This window comes from Stegodyphus dumicola, chromosome 6 (genome assembly GCF_044657685.1).
Source record: "Stegodyphus dumicola isolate Sdum_Otavi_A_Nest chromosome 6, ASM4465768v1".
NCBI lineage: Eukaryota > Metazoa > Arthropoda > Arachnida > Araneae > Eresidae > Stegodyphus > Stegodyphus dumicola.
The window spans coordinates 26,564,954-26,579,448 of record NC_140773.1 but is presented as its reverse complement, the minus strand read 5'-3'; the positions used below and the strand labels follow the sequence as shown (position 1 = coordinate 26,579,448).

Genomic DNA, 14,495 nt, shown 5'->3' with positions numbered 1-14,495 from the left:
TTTAAGTGTATTCTTGACTATGGAATTTTATTATTACATATATATATATATTAAAGTAAATATAATAATATGTGTATAATGTATATATGCATATAGATAAAGGAGAGAAGAAAGATAAGATTATAACCTAAAAAAAAAAAAAATATTTAAAATTTCATTAGCGAAGGGCAAGTGAGGAAGTGAAACGGGAGTTCTTGTTTGAAGTTGTTCAGTCATCAATAATTTTTCAATAATGTAAGAACAATTACAAAAAGAAACGTAAATGAGTTCATAATTTTTTATTATTTTTCAATAATCATGTATAACAAAAAATATTTTATTTACAATAGAGTACATGGAAACACTGAGAGCAAAATTTTCGTGCATACATTTTTACATAAATTATACTAGGCCTATTTATGATGAAAAAGATTTCAAACCTCCTTTAATGTGACAGTTATCCTTTGAAAGGAAACACAATGATTTATGAGTTTTGAATCTGAGATAACTGTGCCCTATATTATACGCCCGAACGACGATTATAATAAATTACAATGAATTTTTTTGAACATATCTTTTCCTCAGTTTTGCAATAAACATTTGATATGAATGACAACGGTGCTCAAAGCTTTCAACGCGCTTCAGACGGGCATTTCTTTCGCTGTAGTAAGACACTTTCAAAGGAATGTAAAATCTCATTTTTATGTATTCATTTTGGAACTGTTCAAAATGAGAGAGGAGGCATTATATCAGTGTTCAGCTATTGCAGTCCGTTAACTGCTGCTTCTGCTTTGGCTACCTGTAAGACAATATTAAAAATTAGTATGGAGAAAAATATGTAAATATTCAACAATAAAGTAAGACGAAACAATCATCAATTAAAATAACACATTTTTGAAAATTCAGGTACACTGCACAAAAAAAGGAGGGCAGTTCTATTTTCCTTTCCTTTCTTTCATTGCCCACGAGCGAAAGTCGTCGCTCACACTTCAAATAACTTTTAAGTCCGTAAACCACATTTTCGTTATTATCGCTTATAATAAATACGCGAAATTTCAAAACTCGCAAAAATGTAAATTCACGTATATCGTAGGAAATTTTGAATAAAAACACAAATTTTCTGCAAGTATGCTTAAAAATACATCTATTTTAAGAAGATGGCAAAACTTGAGAAGATGGCAAAACTCTAATTTGCTGCTTGAAAACTAATCCGCATTATGTCATCGGCAATGCAGTAAGCTTTTGTCCACAATTTAAATAAAGAATTCAACTCTATAAATACCACAGCTGCTGAATACGCATGCGCTTTTGCTACTCCCCTGCTAGCACGTGTCTCCTTGTTTCGCTTTGTCATCTGTTGCCGCGAAATTTGACAAGTTGTGTAGAGAATTGTGATTTGCTTGCTGCACCCATAGTAATATGTAAAAAGAGTATATGTGTCCTAAAAATTATTCATCAAGAAATAAAATTATGTAGTGAGTCTACAATAACTTTTCATTTCCAAAGAAAAAATCATCTCCAAAGTATCCATCTTATCTTTTCATCTCCAAAGTTCGTAAAAGAAGATGGCAAAACTTTTATATGTTATAACTCAAATGTTTTTCGAAAAATTTATAAAAATTATTTAAAAATACAATTTTTAAAATAAAATCATAAAAAGTGGGCGAATTTTTATTTTAATGAACCGTTCTGGAAGAAGGAATCAAGTAAGTTTAATAAAAAAAAAGAAATATTAATAAATATATATCAAATTCAATTAACATTGAGCAGCTAATGTTTTTAAAAACTACTCGTGCGAATTTTACAAAACTTGGCAGTTTGGCATAATTTGAGTCGCAGAATCAAAATAAACAAACAAAAAGAAGAAAAAAAAAAAAAAAAATCTGAAACTTTTCAGATTTTAAATTACGTCCAAAGGGGCGTTTTTTTAACGTTTTGAGTGTTACCTTTATTTATTAAATATCATGTTCTTTGCACTTACACCATAAAATTCAGTTCAAGAGCAATATCGCAAAATAATGTTAAATTAAGCATATCTTTAGAATTTCCGATATACACAGTCTCGCGAGCTGGAGATAAAAGTATTTTTTTTCTATATAACGTTGCCATTTCTCGCTTTTAAAGCATTGAGTTTGTAAATCAAAAATTCGTTAAAGTTTTACAAAATATAAAATCTATAATAAAACAAATTCCAAATTTGGGATTTCAGATGCCCATATTCGCAGTAGGATTTCGTCATTCAAAATTCGATGGCTCTATGTACCATTGTTTTATCACAATGCGAGAAATAGACAATCATTTATGCAGATTTTTCATTATTTAATTTCTTCAAATATAATGCAGGACTCTAACATTTTGTGGCAACAGTTTGAAAAGTGAACCGACGTTTATGAGTCCGAAGCAAAATGCCAAAACGAAAGCAATAGTCCTTCGGGACTGAAATCCCTTTGGACTAAAAAAAAAAAAAAGATGCACGCCGTTTTAGAAAAAGACCGATTTTGTGTCAAAATACCTATATTAGAACAATACTATATGAAAATCTAATACATATCCTTAGTCGCTCTTTCGAGACATGAAAAATGCAATTTGAATATTGTCAATCGGCCTTGTAGAATGGGAGATATAGAACTGCCCCCCCTTTTTCCCCCGGTGTACATAAACACGCAGAGTTATCAAAGATAGAATAATCATGATTTATAACAAAGCTTATTAAAAACTAGACCATGCAAAAATATGTGGCTCGGATAAATTTTTGTATTGCAGAAATTGTATTCTATTATAAATTCTGTATTACAGAAAACAGAATGCAAATATATTTTAACCCCATATTAATATTTCATAAACTATTTATAAACATTTTTATTCGAGAACTAACTCAGGAATGCACATTTATTCGTCCTTAAAAAATTATCGAAGGTAAATACAGTTATTTTAAATCTTAAAAATCAATAGCTGATGCAATATAATAGAAAATTTACACAAGGCTTTATGAAGTTTATCCACTATTTGCAAAGTTACATAAGAGCTACATTTCTAATGAATTAATTACATAAGAGCTACATTTCTAATGAATTAATTTCGTAGTTTAATAAGCAAAATCATGATTATTAATTCATATATTCTGTTTCGGCGAAACGCGATATGGAGTTAGCTGGATTCGAAAATCATTAAAATTATTTCCCCTGAAGACCCTTAATGACATTCGGATTGGGCTAATCTACCATTTACCGCTTCTTTGTTTCTGTATTTTTGCTTTTGTCACTTTAATTCTAATGTTTAAAATATGCCTTACTTTGATCAGCATATTGCTTACAATTAGTATTGAATTTTATTTGTAAATATTCGAGTGTTTATATTGTTTATTTAATCTTTTTTTACACATTTCATTGCACTTTATTTTACTTATGTTAATCTTTTCACGGAACCACAGTATCTAAGCAACTTTTTAGCGTACGAACTAGGAATTTTCTTTTAACGTTTTTCTAAATTTTGCAGCTTAATGCGCAAAGTTTTGACCTCATAGGTCTCTTAAAGTTTGTTCTCTTTTCTTTAATTATATATATATATATATATATATATATATATATATATATATGTATATGATATATTCATATATATTAGATGTAGATGCAGGGCTGGATTTAGGTATAAGCTACACAAGCTATAGCTTAGGGACCCACTTTCTTGGGGGCCCCCATAAGTTAAAATGTAGTATAACAGACTTATAAAAGGTCCCCATATTTCAAATAGCTTAGAACCATATAAAGTCTCTGGCTCTGAGTAGATGTACTGTACATGATGACTTGAGGATTTGAAGAGAGCAATATTTTAGGAAGTGTGGGAGAGAAGATACCAATTATATTTTAGTCATGACCGAGATGGTTCTAGATGCATACAGATACGATGTGTAATAGATGGATGGAATTTGGAGATGAAAAGTTATTGTAGACTCACCACATAATTTTATTTCTTGATGAATAATTTTTAGGACACATATATTCTTTTCACATATTACTATGGGTGCAACAAGCAAATCACAATTCTCTCTACAACTTGTCAAATTTCGAGGCAACAGATGACAAAGCGAAACAAGGAGACACGTGCTAGTAGGGGAGTAGCAAAAGCAAGTGCGTATTCAAGTGCGTATTCGTATTAATGATATATATATACGGTATTTATAGAGTTGAATTCTTTATTTAAATTGTGGACTGCGATTGGACAAAAGCTTACTGTATTGCCGATGACATAATTGTGGATGAGTTTTCAAGCAGCGCAGTTTAGATTCCAAGAAGTAGTCAAATTAAAATCAGGAGTTAAAAGGACTAATGCTAAAATAAAATTAGTAATTTTGAGTTACATGTTTTACATCTTGCATATATATATCATTTTTAATTGTAACTCTTTATTAATTTGTAACTTTATTCAGTAATTATTCAAAGGCAGATACTATGTAACAGAAGAAAGAGGTTATTAAAATCCTCAAAAGTTTAGAGAAAGTAAGGAAAATTAGAGATGAGAAGAATTTGAAAGATTTTTGTACCTTTTGAATCTTTCATATAACAACGATAACTATGAGCTAAAAAAATTGCTAAATTTGAAATCTGTGTGTAATAAAAAATTAATTTGATTAAATAATTTATAAAAATGCACTTGTACTTTATAAATACAATTAAAATTTAGTAAATGGATTAAGATTATTGAATTATGGCAAAGCACACGAAGGCTATCTGCCTAAAGGGAGGGAGGCCTTCGTGGAGGACTTTCTAAGGGAAACTGGCACGTATACACGTTACACATGGGGAAAACCACGAAAACGCCCATGCAGCCAGCCCGTTCGCGGGATTCGAACCTCGGACCGAACTACCAGTGTTCAGCGTCTTTACCGTTCGGCCGCTGGTTAGCCCTGTTTAGTAAATGAAGTGCATAATAGATAATCTTAAATCTAATGTTTGAAATTCTTATCATAATTTGATAAAAAGTGTGTTTAGGTAAAAATCCAGATCTTTAAATTTTTGTAAAATGTGTTTGAATTCAAAGCAAATATCGAAGGGAGAAGATTTTCAAGAGCTAAAAGGACAAGAATGTAGATTTTTTTTTAAAATTTTTAACGGATTTTTATATTAAAAAGATCCGAATGAGAAAAACCAGAAGATTTCTGGTTTTCGAATATTGAAGGATTCGAATGTCCCATCCCTGGGGGGGGGGATGTATAACTGAAAAAGAAAAATGCATTGAATTAAGGAAACTTGCTGGGCTTTCCCCAGACAACGTATAAAAAGCTCATTGAAAACAAGGTCAGCGCCCGAGTTAACAACTGTAAGATCTCAGGTCGAATTAAACATCTGTTTTGTCAAGTTACGTGACTGCTTCAGGTAACAAACTTCCATTTATTTGTTATTCAAATTTTGAAGTGTAATCACTCTTTTCGTATATTTTGATTTATAATTCCTAGCTGATCTTTAGAGACGCAACAGAAACGTGAAATGTTTCGCCATCTTGACATATTTAAAACAATAAATAAAGCTAGAACTAAACACGTTAAAAATAAATAAATAATAAATAAAAACTACGAAATTATTGTAAATAGTTTTCTTTCATTTAAAAATAATTAAACCTTTTTAGTTATTCATTTTCTAAATAATCACTTGATGATTGTAATATGCCAAATTTACATTGCAAAAAGTAAAATAAGTGAATATTATAAATTTTCAAGAACGTTGCCATTTCTGCTCTTATCAACGAAATGCTTATTATTAAAATTTTTAAATTATGCATAGGAACGCAATTTTTAAAAATTAATATTGGATTAAAATAGAATGAATTCTTATATTAATAATAATACGATAAGAGATTAAAAAAGATAAGGGATTAAAATTTCATTCTAAGAAGAAACACAGAAAGAATGTCTTTACAAGGAAGTATAGAATTACTTGTTTACACTTTATAAAAAGAAACAATTTTATAAAACATTGCTGCAATTACAATTATATTACTTATTATTGAAATTATAATTACAATTATGTTACTTAATTATAGAGATGAACTGTATAATTACAATTATGTTACTTAATTATAGAGATGAACTGTATAATTACAATTATGTTACTTAATTATAGAGATGAACTGTATAATTACAATTATGTTACTTAATTATAGAGATGAACTGTATAATTACAATTATGTTACTTAATTATAGAGATGAACTGTATAATTACATTTATGTTACTTAATTATAGAGATGAACTGTATAATTACAGTGTTAGCTGTTACGAAATTTTGTTAAAAAATATTTCCTAGAAGTTTATTGTTCTTTTGGTATCTTTGGTAAATGTTGTAGAGACATAAGGTTTCTTTGAAGCACGTGACATGAAAAATGGGCAATGACCACTCAGGGACTGGAATTTAAACCTCTCGAATAGGCGCCGAGTGCGCTAACGTTCCACGAAAGCATGCAAAAAGGAGAGAGAAAATACCTTACAACGTAATTTTTTAAGCAACATTTACATACGTAAATATACAACAGAAATGATTAAGTGATTGTTGTAAGTATAGCAGTTAAAATTAGTATAATGAATTAGTATCAAATGCCGAGTAAATAATAGTAATTAATATAACTGAGTCTGAAAATTATAATGTATATTAAAATTAGAAGCAAGCAAATTCGCTTTAAGTGCTATATTTAACTTCAAATGGAATCTCACTCTGATATCTGCAAAATAAGTTTCACAAAACTTGCCGACAAAATTGCAAAATTGATAGGTATTTTGTAATTCTGATTAGCAAAATTTTGACAATTAAACTTTCTTCATAGCACTGATACTCCTACTATTAAATCGTTATGTTAATTTATAATTTAATTAAATTAATTAACGTAAAATGCTGCTATGTATTTAACTACGTTCATATTTTTTTTTTAAAATAGAAGTACGTTCTTTTTTTCCAATCAAAATTCAAAAGAGCACATATTAATAATTTAAAGTAAATACTCACAGGCACTTAAACTCCAGAACAATTATATTGCAGTGATACCAGCTTCGTTTATTTTATTTACCACACACGTATTCATTGTATTATAATCTATAATTTCAAACCGAGTTGCATGATTTGACGCAATTATAGTGGAGGTAGTTAGTTCGCAAAAGAACATCGGTTACATTAAATCCACATCAAGATGATAAAAAATGAACACCTAAACATCACTTCTGAACTGTATTTTATTTTTTCTACCTTTATACTCTTCTAAAGTTTAAATGCGAATAAACCAGACGCGTGCCATTCCTGTAGCATAGCAGTGTTTCTCCGCAGCTGTTTCTTCGAAATCGACTACCTTTTTTATATATTTTTTTTTTTTTAATTCCCTCCAACATACCCCGTTGCTGTTTAAAAAAGTGACGGGTTTTTCTTTTAAAAGATAAATAAAACTAATAACTTACCAAGTGTGAAACCTTTCTTTTAAAAATAATTAGACTCTTTCGTAACCCGAACATGATCAATGAACAATCGCAGTTCCAGGTGTGCAGATCTTCTCCCCTCTTTCATTATTCCCACCCCATTTAAGCACTCACTGAGCTTTAGTTCTCACCCTTTATTTATTTTTTTCCGTTTTCGGATTCTTTAGAGCTTCGACGGATGTGCTAATGAACAAAAGTATGTTTTCAAATGCATTGTCCAACTGGAAACGAAAGCTGTGAATTGTAGGTCGCAAGAGAAAAAAAAAATAACATGGTTATTTTTAAATAATAAGAGTAACGTTTTTATTATTTTGCAGATTCTTGAACATAGGTCTAAATAAATAATTAATAAGGAACTATTTGTAGAAAATTTGTTACATAGCAAGTTAGCATAATGTTTTCCTCTTTTCATTCTTTCCCGCTTCTTTCTATCGCTACATATCCTTGTTTTTAATGGAGAAAATGTCCATTAGCACGTGTGGAACATTCTCAAAGGAAAGAAAAAGTTAAAAAAAATACACAAAGATTTAAATATACGCGTGGATAAGAGGTACCTTGACCGAGAAAAATTTCCCATCTTTTCATCGTGCGATGCTTCATTCAATTTTTAAATTTGATTATGCAAATTTATTTTTGTGATGAAGTAAACGACGCAAGAAAATCTGAATTGCTTTCGGAAATCTATTGGTTTGAATTCTGAAATATTATTTCAGCGTGTAATAAAATAACATATAAATGTTATAAGGTATTTCTCCCCCTTCCCAGCGTGCCTTCGTGTTGTAGTAGTACTGCACGCTGGGCGCGTATTCCAGAGGTCCGTGGTTCGATTCCCGGCGAAGGAGTTTGCAAATTTTTCAAGCCTCCTGCTTACAAAAAATATCTAATATCTTTACAGTGGTTCCCGAACTAAAAGGTTTGTGGATGATGACACTCCACACCCAGGATTTGGCGATTGGGTCCCCCAAAAATCCCAGTGGCCCTTTAAAAGGGGGAGTATATAAGGTATTTCTCCCGCCTTCCTAGCGTGCTTTCGTGGTGTAGTAGTTCTGCACACTGGGCCGGTATTCCAGAGGTCCGCGGTTCGATTCCTGGCGAAGGCGTTTGCTATTTTTTCAATTCTCCTGCTTCCAAAAAGTACCTAATGTCTGTACAAAGTTACTTATTTCATTCATAAAAACTAAACTGATTTTCTTTGTAAAAGATTTTACGATTTTCTTCGTGCACTCAGTATTGTTGAAGCAGATAAGAAATCTTATGGAAAATTTGCATTTCAGTGTTTTTAATACTAGAATATGTTAGAATTTAATTACTTCGCAATTAATAAAATTTTGAAAAGCAATACTTCGAACACTTCATTAACATTCTGCAAAACATTTTGTTAAAAGGTATATTTCTCCTAAATATTTCCTAATCTTGCTCTCTAATATTTTTTTTTTTTTTTTTTTTTTTTTTGTAATGCGCTACATAATCAGGCAATTCATTACAGCAAAATATAGGACATCTAGTATCTTTCCAGATGAATATTTAAGAAATCCTAACTACTATTTGTCTTTCAAATAATAAAAATAATAAATAAATTCGAGGGGGGAACTTGAAAGAAATCCTAACTTTACTTTAAAACGAAGAAAAACAGTAGAAAGTCCTGTACAATCATCAATTTTGCTATTGGTAACTGCTATCGAAAAGAAATGTCTGTAATTAACGATCTTACACTTTTCCTGATGAAATAACCTCAGATTAACTAAAACGTAAACTAGCAGCTATATTTTACAGCTATGCTTAAAAAATTAGCTAAGAGTGCGACAATTGTTATTGCTGTTAAAGACAGTAGAAACGTCAAAATACGTATTTTGTCATTATTGAAAGATTAACCGAAGCGAGTAATAGCTTTTGAAGTCTCGTTTACGTTGCATTTCAGTCAAACTTACTCAAATGCTGACCGTTAAACACGAATGCACTGGCGCCTGAAATTCTCAAAAGTCCCTGTTGAATGACTCCATTCGTTACGCAAGCAATCAGCACTAACATCTCCATATCCTTTAACCAATTATGACACTTTCTTGAACATAATGTATTGCTGTGACGGGATTTGCCTATTGTCAAGCATTTTGCCTTTAGCGACAGTTGTCTTCATGTTCAATGGTAGTGGTATCCACGTTCATATAGTGATTCCAAGCAACCATGTGTGAGGAACAGCGTACCACACACTCTGGGCAAGAAGCTAGGGAAATCCACAATCTTCGCTTACCATCAATAGCGGAAATAATGAATCGTAGTAATTTTCCTTATAGGTTGGTCTACGATGCTCAGTATAATCTCCCTTCGGAGCTTCCGAAAAATAATTGCATAATTCGATGTCTGTCGAATGATAAATTATGCTCCCTATTATTATTTTATCGGGCAGTGCATCTCTATTTTGTTTCCGTTGCATAGGCATGTTGTATTTGTTTCCTTGAACAACCATCTCAATTACCCAAAAGTGCACGACATACCAGAACAAGTGCAGTTGATCTATTAGCTCAGAGATAAGCTGGCTTATCTTATGCATGCACAAAAGCCTTTGAAAATATTTTCAGGCAAGGACTAGAATAAATTTAATAGGATCAATATATACAAATATACCACATATTTTACTTCCATATCGGCCAAACGTTTTCGCATATTTTCTTCAAGCTGAGGTGATTTTTTTTTTTTTTTTATTAAATTGTCTCTACCGTTGATAAAAAATTCTTATTCAGTTCAGTGAAGTGAAAACCAGAACACTCATTTCAAGACTAGAATACATATAGGTACAGAAAATTTTCAGCACTTCCCAAAGTTTACTTTCTTTGTTTTTAAGAAGTAAAAACAGAATTATAAAGAGTTACACGATGATTTGGAGGCATGTAACATATAAGGTTTTAGGCACTTGTCTTATGGGCCTGATCAAGATCTGGTCAAATCTATTCTTGGTATAACATTTGATATATTAAAATAAAGCGCAGCGAACAGAATTAAAAGATTCTAACTGCAAGCTAATACATTAATAGCTAAATTTAAAAGTAAATATGATTTACGTTGAGAAAAAATTAAGTTTAAACTACTAAATTACAACTTTACAAGTATTAAGTTAAAAAGATCAATATTGCCCAGAATTTAAACAAGGATGAAAACTGATCTAAACTGAAAATGAGAAAGAAATGAAAGTCAGCAAGATTATAGAGCAGCAAGACTATATTTATCTCCAAACTATTTATATACTTTTCATGAAAATTAGTCAGGGGAAAAGCTTAACGATACGAATTTAACTAAAACTTTTTCAAAATGTTTATATATATAAGATATGAAAATATGATGGAAGTTTATTTACCAAATTAAACTTAATCGGAATTGTCCTTTAAATTCTTAATTTTAATTGTATACATCCCTTTTCAAGGCTCCATATTTCCCCATGTTACATCACGCTTTCCCTGCAGCAACTGCAGAGCGAAATCTTTTGCCCAATCGCTGCTCAGGATTAAAACAAAGACTTTCCGAGCTTATACTACTGCAATTATTACGCATCACTGTTTAGCTGCTTGTTGCGCCAAAAATGTCACGTCTCTTCGTTAAGTTCTTTATCTATTATCTAAAATATAAACTGTGTATATAGGAGTTGTGTAGCACGTTTAGCACCCCTAATGTTTAAGCTAAAATGTACTTCCGAATAATTGCCCCTGTTGAAAATAAAAATGATGTTTTAACCATCAAGCCAGTTGTGATTTTCTCGCCGCTCAGATTTACGCAGCAGTGTTTCTCGGCCATGACTAAAAAGTGAATTGGTGTCATCTTCCTCATATACTACAACATCACATCTATATGTAAAATGGTAAACTCAGAAAATCGGTTAGCAAGGTTTTCAGTTAGTTTAATTTCGGTGGAATATTATAGTAATTTCGAAACATTTTTCTGGATTAGAAGTAAATCTCTTGTTACTATTAATTCTAATATATCTTGTTCTATTAAGTCTAATATCAATAATCATAATGAACGCTCATAAAGATTTGCTACCTAAAATTATTAATAGCAAACTGTGGTTATTAATTATGGTTAAGATGAATCGTAATAATAGTTTGGTTTTAATTTAAAAGAGGCATCTATTCACACTGTTCTATGATATATTAATTCAAATTACTCATCTTGTCATTACTAAGAATGGTTCAAATGACTGAACAGTTGTTCTTTGCAGGGTGCTACTTTGGTAGACGGTTGCACGGATTTTGGCGAGTTTTTGGCAATTTTTCTTTTGGCGAGTAATACGACTTATGGTAAACCCATTGCTGGATAAGTTATTTATGGTAACCGATACTTTGTTGACATTTTATTTAAAAAATAATGCGTGTTATTATGCATAAATTCCGTGTTTTAAATATTATTTATGGCTTCTAAATATTAAAAATCAATTTAATTTTGCATTTTTATTTGAAATAAAAATTTTATTCTTTATCATATTTTATGAAATTTTATGCTGTGGATGATGTAATCAGTGACGTCACCTTACTTTAAAAGTAATTGGTTTTAATATCTATAAATTTAATCTAATGTTTTAAACATTATTTATGGCTGTTAAATATTAAAATACAATTTAATTTTGCATTTCTTTTTTAAAATGATTTTATTATGTATGATTATTTAAATAATTTTAATTCTAGGCGTGATGTAATCAGCTCTCTGATTGGTTTTAGAATATTTGTGCATTAATGAGCTGTAATCAGCTCCCTGATAGGTTGCTGAAAATTTGTGCATTACCGCGCCATTTTAAAATTTAATTCATATCTTCGAATTCCTTCAAAAATGTCTCCTTCAAAGATGAATGTTGTTTTTGATAAGTACCAAGAATTTTTGGTTTCGGAATCAAAAAATTGTCCTTTGAGACCTTATTTTCGCCAGCCTGGCTTTCCTAATCAAAGATTTATTTAAAATTCTTACAAGGGTCAGAGGAAATTTATTTTAAATTTTTGAAGGAAACGTCGCTAATTGTTTCTTCAATGAAGTGCGAAAATGTAGATCACAGATAAAGACCGTTAGAAGAGCCGATTCTGAGACGGCCGTATATGATATTGTGGTCATGTTGGAAGAAATAAGCGCTGTAACGGTAAGAAGTTATTAGACATTCCTCCTTTTTTACTAACAATAAACTAATTGCTGTCATTTTAGCTCTAGTGTACGAAGCGTTCTTATTTACTTATTTTAAAGTATTTAATTTAAGTAATATTTTAATTCTTTTAAACGTTGGTATGATGGTTTTTAATTCGATATTCAATTTACGTAATATTTTAATCCAATTAAACGTTGGCGCAATGTTTTTATAGTGGTATTTTTATTCTATTTCTATGCTATATGAAAGTAATAATTTAACCTTTCTTTAGTATTTTATACTCGTAGTAAATGTATTTATTCTATATAATATATATATATATATTTATAACGTATTTTAAAGTATTTAAATTTAATAATATTCTAATTCTTTTAAATGTTGGATGATGTTTTTTATTTCGATATTCAATTTCAGTAATATTTTAATCTAATTAAACATTGGCACAATGTTTTTATAGCGGTGTTTTTATTCTCTTCTTTGCTATATGAAATTAACAATAACATTACTTTAGTATTTTATACTCATAGTAAATGTATTTACTTACACTTGCCTGCCATCTTAAAAAACGACATTTTCAACAAAAAAAAAATAATCCATTATTTCTAACGATATTTATTTTTTTTTAAGTTTCGAATACTTTACTATGCGTAAAAACAGCGTTTTTCAAGATGGCTGACGTTTGTAGAAATCGCGCCAACAATTGCGCCAACGTAAATCGCCAAAAATCCGTGCAACCGTCTACCAAAGTAGCAGCCTCTGGAGTAGTGTTATAAGGTATTTCTCCCGCCTTCTTAGCAAGCCTTCGTGGTGTAGTGGTCTGCACGCTCAGTGCGTCTGAGAGGTCCGCGGCTCGATTCCAGGCGAAGCCGTTGCTAATTTTTCATCTCTCTTGCTTTCAAAAAAATACCTAATGTCTCTACAGTGTTACTCATTTAATTTTAAGCTGAATTCAAAAGAAAAGATTACAGTTAAATTTTCTTAGATTGAAGATTATAGTTAAATAATCTCAGCTTACATGAGAAAGACTTCATAGTTGCCACAAATTACAAAATTTCAGATTTCAATAAACAACAGAAAGAGATTCCTGATAATGAAACATTAACAAAAACTCATAAATAATAAACAAAAACTTTCGTTTATTATTTATGAGTCTGAAAGACTACAGTAATTGTTACCAAGCAACTGTAGTTAGATTTAAATAGCTTCCATTGTAACCGAAACAATGTTACCGTGAATTGCTGAAATCTATCGTAATGTGGACATATTTGTAAAAATACAAAATTCTCGTACGCATTTACTTGGGCTTTTGCTAGCTATGGTTTTACTAATTAATAGATTAGAACGGAATACTAAATTCTTAGTTAAAACCATGTTTTCCACAATATGAGTACGGGAAATGAATAGAATATGAAACTAAAGATACACTTTCCACATGAAGAAATTCCTTTTTTTTTTTTTTTTAAATCACAACATATAAAAAAAAATGATTTAAAATACATCTTAGCAGTGTGATATTTTAAAATATGCAAAGTCTTAATGTAAGTTGAGTCAGCCATTTTATTTATTTATTTATTTCCTCCATGAAAAAATAAGCAATAGCTAAAAGTTATATTTTTAATCTGAAATTCCGAGATGCTGCTAGTAAAAACATGAAGGTAAAGAATGCTCTTGGAAACTTCATGTTGAGTTCACATCATAATAGGTTTTGAGTCATCACAGTAACGTTAATCCAGTATTGATGCAACATTTAAATAAATGTTTACAGGGAGGGGGACGAACATGAAAAATTCTTTGGTGTAGTTAGAGATTCAGAAGAAACAGTTTTTCAGAATTTCTAAAAGGAAGCTTCTTTTTTTTTTTTTTTTTTAATAATTTAACAAAATTTTTATATATTTTCTCACGAACAGTCAGTTGTTTATTGCATTCGATACAATTTTCAGTGAGAAAAA

At 30.3% G+C, this 14,495-nt stretch overlaps 1 protein-coding gene across 1 annotated transcript in view; it reads right to left on the bottom strand.

Moving 5' to 3' along the window:
• Positions 1 to 263: 263 nt before the first annotated feature.
• The window catches only part of LOC118193534 (iroquois-class homeodomain protein irx-2-like), a 102,697-nt gene continuing 88,465 nt past the window's right edge, over positions 264 to 14,495 (bottom strand). Inside the window, exon 6 of the mRNA XM_035364635.2 lies at positions 264 to 778. Within this exon, the coding sequence (XP_035220526.1) occupies positions 753 to 778 (26 nt within the window). The 3' untranslated portion in view covers positions 264 to 752. The remainder of the gene's footprint in view (positions 779 to 14,495) is intronic.